Source organism: Manis javanica, chromosome 1, assembly GCF_040802235.1.
Source record: "Manis javanica isolate MJ-LG chromosome 1, MJ_LKY, whole genome shotgun sequence".
Taxonomy (NCBI): domain Eukaryota; kingdom Metazoa; phylum Chordata; class Mammalia; order Pholidota; family Manidae; genus Manis; species Manis javanica.
In genome coordinates this window covers 184,778,434-184,800,083 of record NC_133156.1, presented here as the reverse complement: position 1 = coordinate 184,800,083, position 21,650 = coordinate 184,778,434, and the positions used below count along the sequence as shown (strand labels likewise).

The following is a 21,650-nucleotide window of genomic DNA, read 5'->3' as shown; positions in this document are numbered from 1 at the left end:
CACGCTGGGTGCGTTGTCCAAGAAGGCTGCCTTCACCTGAGCAGTTCAGTTGCCTGATAAAAGTATACCAAACCCCACCCCCTCAGGAGGCCACTCCCTCCTGCGCTCTTGCTCCACCCAGGCTGCCCAGGTGTTTTGACTGACAGATGGTCAGCTGGTTTAGAGGGCAGGTCCAGAGAGAGACTTGTGCCCAGCTGACCAGCCTGTATGTGACTCAGCTATATTATCTGGGAAGTTTCACACCTTATGCACTTGACTTGAAATCCTGGCAGTTTCTTTCCTTCTGTATATTGACATAAACGTTTTTGGCTTCCCTTGGCTGTTTACAAAAAAAGCAAACACCAGAGAACTGTAAATATAGTATTTATGTTTTATCACTGCATGTCAAAATGAGTTGGAGCATTGGAAAAGAATTAAATTTGGCGGCTGGGTGGAAACCAGGTGTCCTTATTTGAAAAGATGAAACCAGTGGGCTGGTGCCTAAACTTGAATGTCTGCACATACAGAAATTCCAAAGACGCCCAGGAGACCAGTCTTTGCACAGCCTGAAACGCCGATAATTCCTGAAATGGGGGAAATTTTTAAAAGAAAGAGCATTAAAAAACATATTATTAGAATACAGCAAATCAATGTCTTTTTGTAAATGTCTCAACCAGGAGTTGTACATGCAATTTCATGTAATTTCAAAATTAATGTATACTTGCATGGCAAAGGATCATAATACATTAACTTAAATAAGACTGACAATTCCTGGAAGTACCCTCTGGCTCAATCCTATTGATGCTACAACATTCTGCGGTGAGGCATGCCTGTGTGTCTCCACTTGTAAGTCCTAATGACCTGACTAAAAGAAAAATATCCTAATCAAATGTTTTTCTGGGTGGTAGAAATTTTATAAAAGCTAATTATTTTCTTCTTTAGGCAACTTCCATGCCACTGGGGAGTTTGTTCTGTTGCATTCATTATCTATGACCTGGCCTCTCTGCCGTCTTTAGAAACTTTGTGTAAAGTTACTGGCAATGGCTGCAGTGACACATGTGACCTGGATGAATCAGGGCTTCTCTTGGACTATTTCTATCCCAGATCCTGAGAATATTTACATTTTTAACTGTTGAGGAATAATTGACATAATATGTTTGCACATACATATATGGTTGTAGAATGATTACCAAGATCAAGATAGTTATATCCAGCACCTCACATACTTAACATAGGTAATTCTTTTGCAAGTGTGTGTGGTGAGAATGCTCAATATCTACTCTCAGCAACTTTCAAGGATACATTACAGTATCATTAACGATAGTCACCATGCTGGACATTAGAGAATCTAATAGTTTTTCCTTGGTAGCCGGGGAACCTTTTCTTATTCCATCCTCTGTGTTGTCAGATTCTCCATCAGACTATGTGTTCCCTAGGGACAGAGTTTTATTTATTTCTGTATCTTCTTAACATTTTAGCACAATTTCACACATGGTAGCTGTTTAATTCCCAAAGTAAGCCAAATGGAGTCATGTTTCACATTTACTTGTATTTTATACACCTTACAGAGTACCCAGCCAATTGAAAAATATTTGGTGAAGGAATGACTTATTGGTACTCACTTGTCTTTTCAACAACCTCTCCCTTGTACAAGGGGACATTATTGCAGAGCTCCCTGATGGGTGACCCAAACAGGAACCAGTTCACTTCTGTGACCAGAGACGCTAGTGGGTTGTACTTGGCCCAGACGTATTTGTCAGAGAACATTTTTTTCAGAGCCTGGATTAGTAAAATAGAATGCGATAAGGTAAAAGAAGTCACATAATCTGGAGTAACATTCTAAATGCTGGCTTTTTCCTCTTTCAGATTATTAAACAGGAACAGGTCAGGAATCTCAAGACATCATCTCTTTCTGACCACTTGGTCCACAGAGAAACCTCATTATTACCAATATTGTTTCGCTGCTGGTGACAATGAAACCCAAAGAGGGTGAATCTCATGCCAAAGGAGGCACAGACAGAAAGGTAAAGAGGGAGGATTAAACCCCAGGTTCCTAATCTCATGCTGTGTTTGTTTATTCTCTATATAATGTATTATTTCTTTGCACCTTTGTGTCATTGGATATTATAAGTTCACTCATTTTTCTGTCAATTATTATTTGGTAGAGCCCTGCTCTGAGTAGAGAGGCTGTTCAGTCCTTTCTACAAAGACAGTGGAATTTATTATAAGTTCTTGCATTGGAGACCATATAGTGGAAATCAAGCTAAGAGATACACTCCTGCCCTCAAAAACAGTAAACCTGAGAACACTTTATAAAGTGGAGAGCACCATATCTCCAGTAAAGTATAATATTAGGTCTCTTCCCTTACCCTCTTCATTTCACTATAGGCACCACCAGTATTCCCTGGTTCAAGAACAGGCAATATTTAAGGGTCCCCGAGAATGACCTGCTTCTCATAGATGTACCGCTGGAGTTGGCCCAGAGCAGGGATGGCTTTATGGTCCATCTTCAGGACGAAGCAGGCTCCTCGGGACAGCACCCTGGATGCGATGTAGCCCTGAGGCGGCAAGAGCACAGTGACTGTCCCTCCCAGCTCCCTGGGTTCTGAGCCCGGTGAGGTGAGCCGGGGCAGGCATGGGGAGTGCACGTGACTGCCTTCCGCTCTGCAGGCCAGTCCACCCACCGCCTTCTTTTACAGAGTGTGTTTACTTTTTCACTTGTCATTTCCATCTCTGAAATTATGCAGGCCCGTGATTTGTACCCCACTTTTAATGTTTTGGGACCAGGATCTGTAGCTTGGAGTTTGAAAGGTGGCGAAGAAGCCACTCTGGCTCTTTCTATTGATTTGTTCTGCCTCTTCCTCAGTTTAGAGTACAAAAAATATTCTTTAGAACTGCACTTTCCAAATGCACTGTGGATGTGTTAGTTACTAGCCACCTGTGGCTACTTACATATAAAAGCAAACAAAATAAAATTTAAAAGTACTTCCTCTATCTGCCACACATTTCAAGTGCTCAATATTCACAAGTGGCAAGTCACCTCCGTATTGAGAAATGTAGATCTAGAACATGCATTTCCCCCATTGCAGGAAGTTCTACTGGACTGTACAGCTTTGGAGACTCTCCTTAACATGCCCACACCCACCCTCACCACCTCCACACCTCCCGACACACACACACGCATGTTCCATCTATTTGCTCCTCCTTCTATCCTCTCTCCATCCTTTCTCTGTCCCAGGCTCAAGCTGGCTGGATGTGGATGAGCCGGGGAAACTGGAATTGGAAGAGCACTGGAGGGTGAGGACCTTGCAGCCAGAAGGAAACAAAGGTCATGTAATATTCATAAAGAGCAGAACTCTCTACAGAGTTCCAAATAATTATACAGCCTATAAGTTTGGATACAGTATAGACCCTTCTAGTTCCTGTTACTCAGATCTCACAAGTTGCCAGTTCCTAAAATTCAAAAATAGACTGAGGCAAACCTTGAGGATAACGGAAGAGGCTTAAACCAAGTCCTAACCGCTCTATTTTTTTAAAGACATTTGTGGGATTTCCCTGACATCTGCTTTAAAAAAAAGCAATGTCAGTGCAACTTCTTTTAAACTGTATATTCCAAAGCTCTGTGCTTTGAAAGGTGTCATGAATGCCCAATACCAATCAGGAAGGGGCATGTAAGGAGGTTTCTTTAAGGAAAGGAAAAATAAAGCATGTTCCAATGCCCGGTGAGATGGCCTACAATCTGTTCATATCCACAGTGCATGGCTCTGCCCAGGTAAAAGCAGACTTGTAATCAAGGAGAATAAATGGAAAGCAAACAGATTAATAAAGGGACAAAGGACAGAACTAAGTTTTCTGAGCAGGTTTCTGAGACATCTTGTTAATACCAGTAAATGAAACTTGGAAATAGTTTGGTGTTTTTAGTTAAAGTATGTTGGTTCTTACAGAAGTATGATTTATTGCATATGCTATTTACATAGTCCAATGTGTATAGTTGTTCTGCACTCCTGCTATTTTGTGATTGTTTGTTTCATGATTTGTTTTCTGCGTAATTTTTGTATTGAAGCCCTAATTCATTTATTTATTCATTTGACACATAGTTGGGAGAGTCTATGTGCCAGGTGTTGTTTGGACTTTGGTCCCTTTTTCAGGTCCTCTCTGAGCCTGTGGTGAAACAGTATTTGCCTACTTCCAATTTCCAACTGGAAAGGTCAAGCATGTGTTTGTGTATTTCCCATCACACTTTTTCCCTAGAAATGATTTTCTATGCTTGTGTTTTCATTGATTATTGAAAGAGAAAAGCAGAAGGAAAGACATTCTGAAAGAATTGCAAGGAAAGATCTTGGAATTCAAATGCATAACAAATGGCTGACCCTCCACCCATTAGAAACCCAGTCTTGAAAAATCTTTAAGCTATCCTGCTACTTACATGTTTATAGTCAAAAATTGTGGTGGAGGAGCATGATCCTGAATGAATGTTAATGATGGCGGTATTTTTTTCATTATCAATTGTCATTGTCTCCTGAAGACTGGCACCTTTCTTGACTGGGCTGATGATGTTAAAAACCTAGATTGATGACAAAGACATAATTGTTTTTCCATAAATCATAGGCATTTGAAAGGCAACCCTCCCAGCAAAATAAAGCCCTCAACTTACTATGAACAAGGGTTTGAAGCCTGAAACCTCTCCACTGGCATGCCAAACAAAAAGCCTATGCTAAAATAAGAGAGTAAAACTCTTGCCCATAGTTTACTATCTGACATGTGCGAGAAGTAATGACATCACAGGAAAAATTAGATTGACTGCATCTAAAGTGTGATGGGTTACATTTTTTAAGTTATTGCAGTTGAAAAGAAATAAGCAACCTCATTTTTTTTGTTGTTGGGTTATTTCTAGGATTCCATCCCAAATAGGGCATGTGGATTCTCTACGCCACTTCAAATTGTCTTGTGTCTTCCTCTTCCTCTCCCAATATATCTTCATATCCTCTCCAAGATATGAAGTCTGTAGTGAACCAGCTCACCTCATATCCATGAGATTGTATCCCAGAAATGGCCACCACCACCAGAAATGCCACCTGAAAAACAGACCAGTCACATCCACTCTCTATAGGGTGGTCACTGAGGATGGGGACACAAGGGGACACTAGACAGGACAAGCACAAATATCTCAGATAAACACCGAGAGACACTGACGAGTAGTCATGGATGGTCGACACTTAGTTTCCAGGATGTGAAACACAGCCATTCATTCACCAGGCATTTACTGAGTTTACGCTATTTGTCAGGCACAGGGTTCTACATCTGTTACCCAGTTCCCAAACCTTCCCAACCTCATTACCTTCTAAAGAGCATGTGTTCTGGTGCCAGGGAAAACTTGGGGCTGCTGAGCAGTGAGGAAGGATTCATTTGACTATGGGAAACCCCTAGCGTGATTCACACCGGGTTTGGATTACAGGGGCCAAGTTGTGTCCTCTGGTTTAAAAAAAGAAAATTAATTCCATGAGACTGAGAGTGTAAAACAGATTTAAAATGGACTCACGGGTGGTAGAGAAACAATGGGTTCCCAATGGAAATTATGAAAGTAGGATGATTAGCTTTTGAGACTGGCATCAAGGAACCCCCATATTCTCCTTAGTGAAGGCATGAGGCTGACACTGAGGCAGCGCTGACAGCTGGCTGCAGTTACACAGTCCTGTCCAACATGCCGGTCCAGGTTTCGTGCTTCCTCTTTTGAACATCCCAGCATACTACAGTAGCACTGAAAACAGCGGGTGCAGGCCTCTGCAGGGAGGCGGATGTTTTCCAGAAGTGGCAGTGGGACTCTTCTTCCTCCCTTGCACCTTGCCCACAACGTTTCTCTCCTGGTGAGCAGGTGTGGAGTGTCTAACAGAGGCCTGCATGCAGATGCACAACATGCCTATTTGCACAGGGACATAGGGACGCATCTTCTCTGACTCTAGGCCAGATCTAGTCCCTCTGACACACCTGTGTATTCTATTTAATGGGTTTAATACAGCCTTTGAACATGTTGGGGGGGGCGGTGCTAACCACCTTAGTGATACAATTAGAGCACAGGAAGTGTCCCCTGCCCCCAAGTAACCACCCACCTAATTCTGTGACTCATTCAGCACAGTTACTGGTTTGTGTTTCAAGGTTGGGTCTCCACTTGGGAAATCAAGAGACCCCTGGGAGAGGGAAGTCTTCAAGCTGATGCCTGATGGGGAGGTACTTATTGTAGTGCCTTCTCCCTCTGCAGCTACAGGAGAATAAGGGATAGAGATGGGGGGGGAAGGAGTTCCATTCAGGATCAGAACATAGCCCACTGCTCCTGGAGCACTGCCATGTGGAACTATGCAGACGGTCAGCTGGAGGAGGAGGAAGGGAGGGCAGGGTAGGAATGCTTTGCCATGATCGGTCCTGTAAGTGGGGCCTAAGATGGCTAAATTTTAGGCCTATATCCCACATCTACTGGCTTGGGAAAATCACATTACTCTGGGCCTGAGTCTCCTGTGCCGAATGGGGTTCCTACTCAGCTCTTAGGGCTGTTGAGGTGAAAAGATGATCTCTTTCATGTGAAATGTATAGCACAGGGCCTGATATGGGAAATGGCATTTGCTATTTTATTATTATTATTGTTGATATTATTAGTTTTAAATTACCACTTCTCTTTTAGATGGTAAATGCTGCTGTCCTAAAATGCCTACATTCCCTTCAAAGCTCATAATAACGAATCATTATTAAAAATCCTCTAAATTCAAACTCTCTAGATATTTCCAGAATCATTTCCTTGTATATTTTAATAAACATCTCAAAAAATAGACAGTAAACAAATAAATATCTGACTTAATATTCAACACTTTTCCTTCCAAAGACCATATTTAATTGAATCACAGAAACCTAGCACATGAACAGTTTGCCAAAGACCTCTGGAACCGAAGGCATATTGGATATGAACATTCTCTGCAAGCAGACATTGCAAGAGAATAAAGAAGCATAAACACATACTCACAAGGATTTTCATTTTGCCTGAAGGGAAGAAGGTGCTGGAGCAAGTGAGGCTGCCTGGTGCAACTTCTACCCTTTATAGTCAGTTAACTTGAAGGTGTGGAAATCTCTTTCCAGAACAATCACTTTGAAAAAGGCCATGTCCATATCTCTGACACACCCTAGCAAACTCTTTTATCGGGATTGAGACACAAGCACATAACCTGCATCAATGAAGTTCATTAGTTAATAATGAAAATTCACTACTTGGTCACTATGTAAATATTCCCTGCTTATCTGCTCTATGTTGCAGTTGAGGTTTCAAGTGCCACCCTTTAAAAATATTGCCGGATTCTTGTTCTACACAAATATCTCATTGACATGGTAGGACATATTCCTAATACTTCTCCCTGATGGTAAAATTCTCCCTTAAGATTTGAGTCGGGCCCCCACTCAATGTGTTTTCATCACTGCCCTGGATGTTGACTGCTTCCACTCAAGGAAAAGATGTGAGACTAGAGGTGAGGACAGTTGCTGGGGGAACTGCTTTGAAAATGAGCAACCTTATTATTTTATATCTCTTCCCCTTTAGAATTGGTGCCAATTTCCAGAGATTCACAATGAACAAGACTCAGGGAAGATTCTGTCCAATTACAAGCATTAGTCAAGGATTTACATTAAGCCATGCCCCAGAGTCTGAAAACTATGTGTGACATATCTTTGACTAATTTGAGGTGCATGGAGAAATTTTCATATTAAAAAAAAATAGGATAAAGTTTAATTCATGTAATTTTTATAATGCCATGATCAGAAATGGCTAGCTAGTGTTAGGAGGGGATCATGAACTCAGAAGATGGGGAAATAAAAAGACAAGCAGTATCTATAAATTGCAAAATTGTTAAACATTGAGATTCACTACAGAAGCAAAGAAATAATATAAATGACTACATATGTATGTATGCATATATACATTTATATGTATATAAATAACTATATATATATATATATACACTACAGCTGGAATGACTTCCTAATTAGCAGCTTTAAAAAAACGGGACTTAAAAAAAGCAGACATCTGGGCAATTTGGGAGTTACCTAATACACTGGAATTCCCCTACCGTGGCTAATCAGCAAGGGGTGAATGTAAAATGTACTGCCTTATTAAATCTCTCTGAGACCACAGCAGTTAGGATTATAGTTTGGTAATACATCTGCACTTTTCTCCCATATCTGGCTCCAAAGACCCCAAAAAACAAGCCAGCTCCCCCACCTATAGACATGAGGGCAAATGGAGGTGTCATACCCTACCTTCTCCTTTGCCCCTTTCCCTGCCCCCTGCCTCTGGGAGTTCTGAGTCTGTAGAGCTAATAATAATAACAGTTAACATTTTGGAGTATTTAATAAGTTCTAGCACTTTCTAAGCATATATTGATTCATTTGATCCTCATAACAACTCTGTAAGTTGCCCTCTATCATGTCCCATTTTCCAGATAGGAAAACTAAGGTGCCAGGAAGTAAAGTAACTCCTCAGTGTTACACAGCTTCTAAGGGCAGGAAGGGATTTCAGCCCAGTCTGACTCCAGAGTCCACACTCTTTACAGGTACTATACAGCCTCTCTCATTAGTTGTTGGGGAAGTGTAACTTCTTGCCATACTGAGATGGGGACATTTTCAAGGCAACTTCTACTTCTAGAATGTTTATTGACCAAAAGGTAGACTTGGAAATGGTCAGGCCTACCTACAGTTCAAGGGTGAACACATTTAAATAGAGAGAATGTGACATTGTATTTGTAAAAGTTGTCATAAATGAAATTCATTTTATTCTGTGCCCCGAGGGGGTGAAATCACTGTGGAGGGCCTCATGGAAATGGCCTCATGGTGGCTGTACCCACATCCTGGACACTGATGCAACAGGTGTGAGAAGCGTCATGTGGGCTCTGAACCTCCTCTGGGTGGTTCTGATTGAAAGAGTTGTTTCAAGTCCTGCCCAAACCCCTCAAGAGAAAACAGACTCAAACACGTTCATAAATTTGGCCAAAGTCATATGTACAGTTAGTGACAAATTAGGACTATGCCTCAGGCCATTAAAAGGACAATAAGGAAATATCACAGACAACTTTATGTCTGAAATTTAGACAATCTAAGTGAAAGAGACAAAATCTTGAAAAACACAAACTGCCAAATTTCACTCAAGAAAAAGTAAATACCTTGAATGGCTATATTAATGAAAGAAATTGAATGTGTGATTAAAAACTTTCCCACAAAGAAAATTCCAGGTCCAACAGACAAAGTCTACCAAATATTTAAGGAAGAAATAATATCAACTATACACAAATTCTACCAGAAAAAAGGAGAGAACACTTCCCAGCTCATACCCTGATAACAAAAATCAACATAGATATTATGAGAAAAGAAACTGCAGACCAATATCCCTCGTAAACACAGATGCTTTGGATTAATGCAAATTAACACCAATACACACCTATTAGAAGGGATAAATATAACAATAAATGCTTTGGGTGAAAGAATCCAACAACCTTTATTTTAGACAGATTGAGCCAGATATAGTATATCCAGAGGTAAATGTAAAAATTAAAAAGAGTTGCAGAAGTAAACTGTGTACATACATGCATACATGAGAGAAACAGATTGCAGAAATAGAGGATTTAGGTGTCATAATTTAAAAAGTTAGAGTTAAAATGGGTTAAAATTTATCAGTAGTTGAATACAGCAGTATATAAAAATAATTCATCATGACCAGGTAAAGATTTTCCTGGGAATTCAAGATTCATTTAACATTTGAAAATTGATCAATATCATTCAACATATTAAGTACAAAAATAAAAAGCCATATGATAATCTTGACAGAAAAACTTTTGGCAAAATTCAACATATACTCATGGTAACAACTACTAGCAAACTAGGAATAAAAAGGAATTTCTTCATCCTTATAAAGTTCACCTATAAAAAAATTTCAGCTATAGCATCCTACTTAAAAGTTCATAAAAGAAAGATGGTGGCGTGAGAGGAGAGACAGAGGCTTCCTCCTAAAACTGGATACAATTAGAAAATTTAATTGGTGCAACTAATCCTGAGAGAGCAACAGGAAAGAGGATGCGTCAGACTGCACACACCTGGAGAAAAGAGCAGACCTCACAGAGCAGGGTAACATACCAGAGCTGTGGCTCCGTGGTACCCAAGCCCTTCCCCCACCCCAGCTCACCAGCGGGAGGAAGAGAAACAGAGCAGGGAGGAAGTGGAAGGCTTGGGACTGCTGAATACCTAACTCCTGAGATCTGCTCTGGGAGCACAAACCTACATTTCATGGTGCTTTCATGAGACTCGCATGACTACTGGGTTAGAAAGTCAATACAGGCAAAATTCCTGGGGAGACTGGGATTCCGGCTGCTTGGTGAAAACAGGGATCCATATCTGGCTGCCCTGGGACAAAAACTTATACCTGTGTGCCCGGCCCACTGGAGACAGGCACAGGAGCCAGGAGGCGGGGAACAGCTCTTTCCTACCCCAAGTACCGCTCCCCTGTGCCCCTTGACATTGCTTCACGGGTTCAGCAGCTCCAGAATAGAGCTTCTTGACACTAGAGGGCGCCATATACAAACATGAACCACCAAAGGAACCTTGTCCAGAGTAAAATTACTAATACAACTCCCAAGAAAGATTTAAATGATATGGACCTCGTGACTCTTCCTGAAAGGGAGTTCAAAATAAAAATAATCAATATCCTAATGGAGGTACAGAAAGACATCCAAGAACTCAGGAATGAATTCAGGTCAGAGATCCAATCATTAAAGAACACGATGGAGGGTATTAAACGCAGGTTGGATACGGTGGAGGAGACAATAAATGAAATAGAAACTAGAGAAGAGGAATACTAAGAAGCTGAGGCACAGAGAGAAAAAAGGATCTCTAAAAATGAAAAAATATTGAGAGAACTGTGTGACCAATCCAAGTGAAATAATATTCGCATTATAGGGATACCAGAAGAAGAAGAGAGAGAAAAAGGGATAGAAAGTGTCTTTGAGGAGGTAGTTGCTGAAAACTTCCCCAATCTGGGGAAGGACATAGTCTCTCAGGCCATGGAGATCTACAGATCCCCCTACACAAGGGACCCAAGGAAGACAACAGCAAGACACAGTAATTAAAATGGGAAAGATCAAGGATAAGGACAGACTGTTAAAAGCAGCCAGAGGCAGAAATAAGATCACATATAAAGGAAAGCCCATCAGACTAACAACAGACTTCTCAGCAGAAACCTTACAGGCCAGAAGGGAGTGGCATGATGTATTTAATGCCATGAAGCAGAAGGGCCTGGAACCAAGACTACTTTATCTGGCGAGATTATCATTTAAATTTGAAGGGGGGATTAAACAATTTCCAGATAAGCAAAAGCTGAGAGAGTTTACCACCCACAAACCATCTCTACAGCCTATTTTGGAGGGACGGCTATACATGGAAGTGTTCCTAGGGTTGGATAGCTGTCACCAGAGGTAGAAAAATCATGGTAGGGAGGGTGGAGCAGCTGATTGCAAGGCAAATGCAAAATTAAATTGACTATCCCCAAAGCCAATCAAGGGATAGAGAAAAAGTATAGAATCTGATACCCGATATATAAAGAATGAAGAAGGGAAAAAAAGGAGGAGAAATAGAAAAGAACCTGTAGATTGTGTTTGTAACAGCATACTAAGTGAGTTAAGTTAGACTCTTAGATAGTAAGGAAAGTAACCTGGAACCTTTGGTAACCACGAATCTAAAGCCTGAAATGGCAATAAGTACATGCCTATCGATAATCACCTTAAATGTAAATGGAATGAATGCACCAATCAAAAGACATAGAGTCACTGAATGGATAAAAAATAAGACCCATCTATATGCTGCTTACAAGAGACTCACCTCAAACTCAAAGACATGCACAGACTAAAAGTCAAGGGATGGAAAAAGATATTTCATGCAAACAATAGGGAGAAAAAAGCAGGTGTTGCAGTACTAGTATCAGACAAAATAGACTTCAAAACAAAGAAAGTAACAAGAGATAAAGAAGGACACTACATAATGATAAAGGGCTCAGTCCAACAAGAGGATATAACCATTAGAAATATATATGCACCCAACACAGGAGCACCAGCATATGTGAAACAAATACTAACAGAACTAAAGGTGGAAATAGACTGCAATGCATTCATTTTAGGAGACTTCAACACACCATTCACTCCAAAGGACAGATCTACCAGACAGAAAATAAGTAAGGACACAGAGGCACTGAACAATACACTAGAACAGATGGACCTAATTGACATCTATAGAACTCTACACCCAAAAGCAACAGGATACACATTCTTCTCAAGTGGACATGGAACATTCTCCAGAATAGACCACATACTAGGCCACAAAAAGAGCCTCAGTAAAGTCAAAAAGATTGAAATCCTACCAACCAACTTTTCAGACCACAAAGGTATAAAACTAGAAATAAATTGTACCAAGAAAGCAAAAAGGCCCACAAACACATGGAGGCTTAACAACACGCTTCTAAATAGTCAATGGATCAATGACCAAATTAAAATGGAGATCCAGCAATATATGGCAATAAATAACAACAACACAAAGCCCCAACTTCTGTGGGATGCAGCGAAAGCAGTCTTAAGAGGAAAGTATATAGCAATCCAGGCATATTTAAAGAAGGAAGAAAAATCCCAAATAAATAGTCTAATGTCACAGTTATCAAAATTGGAAGAAGAATAACAAATGAGGCCTAAAGTCAGCAGAAGGAGGGACATAATTAAGATCAGAGAAGAAATAAATAAAATTGAGAAGAATAAAACAATAGAAAAAATCAATGATACCAAGAGCTGGTTCTTTGAGAAAATAAATAAAATAGATAAGCCTCCAGCCAGACTTATTGAGAGTAAAAGAGAATCAACACACATCAACACAAATGAAAAAAGAAACATCACGACGGACCCAACAGAAATACAAAGAATTATTAGAGACTACTATGAAAACCTATATGCTAACAAGCTGGAAAACCTAGAAGAAATGGACAACTTCCTAGAAAAATACAACCTTCCAAGACTCACCAAGGAAGAAACATAAAATCTAAACAAACCAATTACCAGCAAAGAAATTGAAGCAGTAATCAAAAAACTACCCAAGAACAAAACCCCTGTGCCAGATGGATTTACCTTGGAATTTTATCAGACATACAGAGAAGATATAATACACATTCTCCTTCAAGTTTTCCAAAAAATAAAAGAGGAGGGAATACTCCCAAACTCATTCTATGAAGCCAACATCACCCTAATACCAAAACCAGGCAAAGACCCCACCAAAAAAGAAAATTACAGACCAATATCCCTGATGAACTTAGATGCAAAAATACTCAACAAAATATTAGCAAACCGAATTCAAAAATACATCAAAAGGATCATACACCATGACCAAGTGGGATTCATCCCAGGGATGCAAGGATGGTACAACATTCGAAAATTCATCAACATCATCCACCACATCAACAAAAAGAAGGACAAAAACCACATGATCATCTCCGTAGATGCTGAAAAAGCATTCGACAAAATTCAACATCCATTCATGATAAAAACTCTCAGCAAAATGGGTATAGAGGGCAAGTACCTCAACATAATAAAGGTCATATATGATAAACCCACAGCCAACATCATACTTAACAGTGAGAAGCTGAAAGCTTTTCCTCTGAGACCGGGAATAAGACAGGGATGCCCACTCTCCCCACTGTTATTTAACATAGTACTGGAGGTCCTAGCCATGGCAATTAGACAAAACAAAGAAATACAAGGAATCCATATTGGTAAAGAAGAAGTTAAACTGTCACTATTTGCAGATGACATGATATTGTACATAAAAAAACCCTAAAGACTCCACTCCAAAACTACTAGAACTGATATTGGAATACAGCAAAGTTGCAGGACACAAAATTAACATTTTCCTATACACTAACAATGAGCCAATAGAAAGAGAAATCAGGAAAACAATTCCATTCACAATTGCATCAAAAAGAATAAAATACCTAAGAATAAACCTAACCAAACAAGTGAAACACCTATACCCTGAAAACTATAAGACGCTCTTAAGAGAAATTAAAGAGGACACTAACAAATGGAAACTAATCCCATGCTCTTGGCTAGGAAGAATTAATATCGTCGAAATGGCCATCCTGCCCAAAGCAATATACAGATTTGATGCAATCCCTATCAAATTACCAAAAACATTCTTCAACAAACTGGAACAAATAGTTCAAAAATTCATATGGAAACACCAAAGACCCCGAATAGCCAAAGCAATCCTGAGAAAGAAGAATAAAGTGGTGGGGATCTCACTCCCCAACTTCAAGCTCTACTACAAAGCCATAGTAATCAAGAAAATTTGGTACTGGCACAAGAACAGAGCCACAGACCAGTGGAACAGATTAGAGACTCCAGACATTAACCCAAACATATATGGTCAATTAATATTCGATAAAGGAGCCATGGACATACAATGGGGAAATGACAGTCTCTTCAACAGATGGTGCTGGCAAAACTGGACAGCTACATGTTAGAGAATGAAACTGGATCACAGTCTAACCCCATACACAAAAGTAAATTCAAAATGGATCAAAGACCTGAATGTAAGTCATGAAACCATAAAACTCTTAGAAAAAAACATGGGCAAAAATCTCTTGGATGTGAACATTAGTGACTTCTTCATGAATATATCTCCCCGGGCAAGGAAAACAAAAGCAAAAATGAACAAGTGGGACTATATGAAGCTGAAAAGCTTCTTTACAGAAAAGGACACCATCAATAGATCAAAAAGGTACCCTACAGTATGGGAGAATATTTTCATAAATGACAGATCCGATAAAGGCTTGACATCCAAAATATATAAAGAGCTCACGCTCCTCAACAAACAAAAAGCAAATAATCCAATTAAAAAATGGGCAGAGGAGTTGAACAGACAGTTCTCCAAAGAAGAAATTCAGATGGCCAACAGACACATGAAAAGATGCTCCATCACTAGTTATCAGAGAAATGCAAATTAAAACCACAATGAGATATCACCTCACACCAGTAAGGATGGCCACCATCCAAAAGACAAAAAATTGTCGAGGTTGCGGAGAAAGGGGAACCCTCCTACACGGCTGGTGGGAATGTAAATTAGTTCAACCATTGTGGAAAGCAGTATGGAGGTTCCTCAAAATTCTCAAAATAGAAATACCATTTGACCCAGGAATTCCACTTCTAGGAATTTACCCTAAGAATGCAGCACTCCAGTTTGAAAAAGACAGATGCACCCCTATGTTTATCGCAGCACTATTTACAATAGCCAAGATATGGAAGCAACCTAAATGTCCATCAGTAGATGAATGGATAAAGAAGATGTGGTACATATACACAATGGAATATTATTCAGCCATAAGAAAAAAACAAATCTTACCATTTACAACAACATGGATGGAGCTAGAGGGTATTATGCTCAGTGAAATAAGCCAGGTGGAGAAAGACGAGTACCAAATGATTTCACTCATATGTGGAGTATAAGAACAAAAGAAAAACTGAAGGAACAAAACAGCAGCAGAATCACAGAACCCAAGAATGGACTAACAGTTATCAAAGGGAAAGGGACTGGGGAGAATGGGAGGGTAGAGAGGGATAAGGGCAGGGAAGAAGAAAGGGGGTATTATGATTAGCATATATAATGTGGGGGGTGAGGGAAAGGGGAGGGCTTTGCAACACAGAGAAGACAAGTAGTGATTCTACAACATCTTACTATGCTGATGGACAGTGACTGTAATGGGGTTTGTGGGGGGGACTTGGGGTAGGGGAGAGCCTAGTAAACGTAAATAAAAAATAAATTAAAAAATAATTCAGAAAAGAAACATTAATAAATTGGACTTCAGAAAAGTGAAAAACTTCTGGTGTTCTAAAGACACTGTTAAGAACATGAAAATAAAAGTCACAGACTGGGTGATAATATTTGCAAAAAAATTTTTTTGATAAAGAACTTCTATCCAGGACACATAAACAACTTTCAGATTCAATAAGAAGAAAACATACGTTTCAATTTTTAAAATAAGAGAAAGATTTGAAAAGATATTCAGATGGTAAACAGTGCTCAGACTCATGGTAACTAGGGAAATGCAAATTAACACCAATACACACCTATTAAAATGGATACAAATAACAAACAAGCAAGTAAACTGGAAATTCCAAGTATTGTCAAACATATGGAACAACTAGGACAATCAGATATTGTTGGCAGGAAAGCAAGATGCTCAACCACTATGGAAAACAATTTGGCAAGTTCTCATAAAGTTAAATGTAATTATCATATGACCCAGAAATCCTACTCCTTGGTATTTACCCAAGGGAAGTGAAAATACATATGCACATTAGAACCTGTACATGAATATTTAAAGTGGCTTTATTTGTAATCACCTAAAGCAGGAAGCAAACCAAATGGCTTGGATAGATTGAATGGATAAGCTGTGGTATATTTATATAATGAAATAATACATAGCAATAAGGAAGGACCCTCCCACTGATACATCACACAGATGAACCTCAAGTGCATTACACTGAGTGAAAGCAGCCAGAGTCAAGACTACCTACTGTATGATTCCATTTATATGACATTTTGGAAAGAAAGAAACTAAGAGGATAGGAAGCATGAGTGGTTGTCAGGGGCTGGGGATGTGGAGTAGGGTTTCCTGTAGAGGGGCACAAGGAGACTTTTGGGAGTGATGGCAATGTTCTGTGTTGATTTCATTAGTGTTTTCATGACTGCATGCATTTGTCAAAATTAATAGAACTATAGAGTCATAAGGATAAACTTTACTGTTTATAAATTTTATCTCAGTAAGTTTCTAACCAGGCTAAGAATAAGAGAGGACACAAATTAGTAACACAGAATTGAAAGAGAGGGGGCATCACTACAAATCCCAGTAATGTTAAAAGGGATCCTACAAACAATTCTATGTTCATAAATTTGATAATCTAAGTTAAATGGACCCATTTCTTGAAAGATACAGTCTACCAAAACTCACTCAAGAATAAGTAGAAATTGAATAAGCTTATATTCATTATATAATTGAATCAATAATTATAACCTTCCAAAACAGAAAACAACAGGCCCAGATGTGTTCACTGGTGAATTCTATCAAACATTTAGAAAGAAATTACACCAATTCTCTACAATCACTTTCAGAAGATAGAAGCAGAGGGACTGCTTCCTCACTCAATCTGGGAGGCTAGTATTACTGTAATACCAAAAGAAGACATTACAAGAAAAGAAACCTACAGACCAATACTTTTCATGAACACAGATGCAGAAATCCTCAAGAAAATAGTAGCAGTTAAAATCCAACAATGTTTAAAAAGAATTACACACCACTATCTAGCGGGTTTTACCCCAGAAATGCAAGTCTGTTTTAACATTTAAAAATCAATTAATGAATCCATCACACCAACAGGCTGAAGAAGAAAAATCTCATCATCATATCAATAGAGGCAGAAAAAGCATTCAACAAAATCCAACACCCATTCACAATTTTAAAAAAAGAAACTCTCAGTAAACTAGAAATAAAGGGGAACTTTCTCAAGACAGAGAATATTGACAAAAAAAAATCTGTCATACTTAATGGTAAGATACTCAAAGCCTTCCTGCTAAGATTAGGAACAAACAGGGATATTTGTTTTTTAACACCCACTTTTTAATAACATTGTACTGGATGTTCTAACTAAGGCAAAAAAAAAAAAAAGAAAAGAAAGAGAAGATATTCTGATTGGGAAGGAAGAAATAAAACTGTCTCTTTTTACAGATGACATGACACTATCATCTATGTAGGAAATCTGAAACAACAAAAGAACTCCTAGAACTAATAAGCAATTATAGCAAGGTTGCAGGACACAAGGTTAGTACACGAGTCAATTGTTCGCCTACATACACTAATGGACAAATGGAATTTGAAACACAAAACACAAAATCATTTACATTAGCACCAAAAAAATAAGAGATAAACTTAGATATGAATCTAACAAAAAACATATAAAATCTATGTAAGGAAAACTACAGAGCTCTGATTAAAGAAACTAAAGAAGAACAAATAAATGGAAAGGTATTTCATGTTCATGGATAGAAAGACTCAGTAATGTGAAGATGTCAGTCCTTCCCAACTTGATCTATAGATTCAGAGCTAAAAAGAAAAGAGTTATCAAGCTATGAAAAGTCTTTAAGAAAACTTAAATGTATATTACTAAGTAAAAAAAGTCAATCTGAATAGGTTACATACTGTATGATTCCAACTACATGACATTCTGGAAAAAGCAAAACTATGGAGACGGGAGAAAGATTAATGGTTGCCAGGGGTTGGAGGAGTAAAGGATGAATAGGTGGAGCACAAATTTTTAGAGAAGTGAAACTACCTTGTATGATACTTTAATGCTAGATATATGTCATTATGCATTTATCCAGCATCACAGAATGAACACCAAGCGTGAACATTAATGTAAACTACGGACTATGGTGATAATGATGTATCAGTGTAGTTTCATCAGTTATAATGGATTCACCCCTCCAGTGTTGATGTTGATAATGGGGGAGGCTATGCTTGTGTACAGGCAGAGGGTGTATGAGAAATCTCGCTACCTTCTCTTCAATTTTGCTATTCATCTAAAACTACTCTTAAAAAATAAGTCTTGTGCTCGCTTCGGCAGCACATATACTGGAATTGGAACGATACAGAGAAGATTAGCATGGCCCCTGCGCAAGGATGACACGCGAATTCGTGAAGCGTTCCATATTTAAAAAAAAAAAAAAAAAAAATAAGTCTTAAAGAAAACTGTTCTAAAAAAGAGGGAAAGAAAAAAGAAATGAAAAACAAGTACAATAAATATAAAATAGTTACATACCTGCCTATCTTGATTGACTAGTAGTTAAAAATGGTAGTAGATAGAATCCAACTATATCAATAACCACCTAAATAATCTAATACACCATGTAAAAAACAAGTTTGGGTGAGCCAAAGAACAAGACACAACTATATGTTACATACAAGAAACCCACTTTAAATATAAAGACACAGAAAAGTTAAAACTAAAGAAGTGAAGAAAGATACACCATCTAACACTAATTTTTTTTAAAAGCTGTAGTACCTGTATTAATTTCAGACAAAGCAGACTTCAAAACAAGGGAAATTATCAGGGTTAAAGGGTGGCATCAAATCATGATAAAGGGATCAGTCTCCTCGAAGAGATAACAATCTTTATTATGCACCTAACAACAGAGTACCAAAATACATGAGGCAAAACCTGATAGAACAGCAATGAGAAATAGAAAAATCCACTATTCCAGCTAGAGACTTCAATATCCCTCTTTCTGTGTTGATAGATCAAACAGGCATAAGATCAATAAAGATACAGTTGAATTGAACAGCACCATCAATCCATTGGATTTAATGGACACAGAATATTTCATTCAGCAACAGCAGAACACACATTCTTCTCAAGCTCATACGGAACATTCACAAGATTACATTCTAGGCCATAAAACACACCTTAACAATTTAGAAGAATATGTTTTTAGACCGTAGTGGAATTAAATTAGAAATCAATAGCAGAAAGATAACTGGAAAATCCCAAAATATTTGGAGATGAGAAAACGCTTCTCCATAACATAGGGATCAAAAAGGTCTGAAAAGAAATTAAAAAGAAACTTGCTAAAAAGTTAACAGTTATTATTCTGAGTAATAGAATATGTGCCAGTTATTTTCTTTGATGATTTTCCATGTTTTTTTACACCTTCCTTTGAGTTACTTTCAAGATCAGAAAAAAAAAGAATTAGATTATCTTCAAAGAGAAATGTTTAAAAAGTAGAATTTATAGGCTGTGATGACCTGGTGTGTAAAGGAGGAGGAAAGGGTGGGGAATCAGTGTTGAGGCCTTACCTTGATTGACTAGTCATTTAAAATGGCCATTAAATAAATAGAAATTATAGAAAAACAGCCTGTTTAGGGACTAATGAAAATGGTTTGGTTTGGAGTCCATTTGATTTTGAGACATGATTATTAAATACATCTAACATATGCAATTGTAAAACTACAGAATTCTGATGAAAGAAGCCAAAGAACAAATAAATGAAGAAGTCTGCAGCTTGGAAGGCTTTGGTCTGTTTTTCTGTCACGTGGGGTGGCTCAAGTGTTCAGAATAGTGTTCAGAATAGAGGAGGTCTTGTGGAAAGAATGGGAAAGATGATAAAGAGGAAGACCAAGGTATAATCCAGCACCAATACTGGAGGGATAGACTGAAAAAGAGAGGCAAGGAATTGTTCAGGTGGTGGAAGAAGCAGCTGGAATAAAAATGGGAGAAGGGCTATCATGGAAGTTAAAGGAGAAGAGAATTTCAAAAAAAAAGAAGCTATATCAGTGTCAAAAAAGTACAAAGAAGTCAAATCATATGAGTCCTCAAAAGATACCAGCTTGTCTGAGACTTCAGGGTCAGACTCCTTCCCTGCCTCGCTCACTTTGCCAGGCCAGTTACCCGTCGGACCTGAAGCCGTAACACAGTGGGTGAGCTGTGACTGGGAGGGGAGCAAATGGAATCAGAAAATCAGTGTGATTCTTTTAAGGATTATAAAGGGAAGGGGAGATATAAGTTCTCTGTATGAGGAATGCAGAGTTAAGGGAAGGTTTTAGGTTTTGTTTTGTTTTTAATATTGGGGACATTGGTCCATACAAATTCTTAAGAAGCAGCAAACCAACAGGAAGATTGTGAGGTTTGAGGAAATGGACAGCTATCTGATGGAGAAGGTGGGTATCAGGTGGCAAAGGCAGGAAGTGCCACCACCATGCATAGGTCATGGCTCCAAGCCACCAGTGCAAACTCCACTGTTCCATCGGGCTTCACTTACAAAATACAAATTCAAAAACAGAATAATTAAGAATTTCAAGATGGCAGCTGCAAAACCCTAAACTCAGGTATGGGGCTATCTTCTGAGCTGAGCCCTGTGTGGCTACACTGGTCACATGTCCTTAAAGCCAGCCTTGCCCTCCATCTAGATTTCAGTATCTTGGAGTATGAACACTGGTCGTTTTGCCTCTTTGAATCTTCATTGCCCTTGTGCTTAACTAGGACATTGAATTAGCAGTAGCTTGATGAATTGTTGTTAACTGGTTATTTTTCAACATAAGAAAATAAGTAAGGGATTGTAGGCCTCCTATTCCATTGCTGAGCAGCAAGTGAAAAAACTTCCCTGGTCTGGGTGAGGGGAGCTGGTTCTTTATTTAAACCCAGTGGGACCTCTGAAGAAAAAGTGCACTCCAGAATAAGTCCCAGAGGATAAGCTCTATTAAGCATTTCTGGGAATTGGAGACTTGGGGGTGTGGGTAGGAGGAGAATATAAGTGAATAAACATGGAAGCTCACAATTCCCTGAGGCTCCTCTGAGGAGCCAATATCTTCATGTGAGGATGTGTTTACCCAGAAGTGAAAAGATTACATGTGTGTATGTTTTCTAATCTAGGGTTTAGAAAAGGAAACCAATTCAGATCAGTCACCCTGCAGAAAACTCAGTGATTCACAAAATCACGCTTCATTGTTCAGTGGCCTTAGAGCAAATTCTCTACTTGGTCCTCTTCCACCAGGGAAGCCACAGAGGCAGGTC

At 38.9% G+C, this 21,650-nt stretch overlaps 1 protein-coding gene and 1 non-coding gene across 3 annotated transcripts in view; one reads left to right on the top strand and one right to left on the bottom strand.

The window, feature by feature from the left end:
• Positions 1–347: 347 nt before the first annotated feature.
• GKN2 (gastrokine 2) overlaps positions 348–21,650 on the bottom strand; it is a 92,106-nt gene continuing 70,803 nt past the window's right edge. The window contains exons 1-6 of one of the 2 annotated variants that reach the window (XM_017654745.3): positions 6,989–7,069; positions 5,001–5,054; positions 4,406–4,543; positions 2,427–2,537; positions 1,602–1,758; positions 348–563 (exon numbers count right to left, since the gene is read on the bottom strand). In XM_017654745.3, coding sequence (XP_017510234.3) covers positions 481–563; positions 1,602–1,758; positions 2,427–2,537; positions 4,406–4,543; positions 5,001–5,054; positions 6,989–7,000 — 555 coding nt within the window. In that variant the 5' untranslated portion in view covers positions 7,001–7,069 and the 3' untranslated portion in view covers positions 348–480. Of the gene's footprint in view, positions 564–1,601; positions 1,759–2,426; positions 2,538–4,405; positions 4,544–5,000; positions 5,055–6,988; positions 7,070–21,650 lie in introns of those variants that run through there. The other variant, XM_073212214.1, reaches the window with a different exon arrangement.
• LOC140844606 (U6 spliceosomal RNA) lies at positions 18,692–18,798 on the top strand. The gene has a single exon (XR_012123163.1). It is a non-coding gene; the product is annotated as a U6 spliceosomal RNA (small nuclear RNA).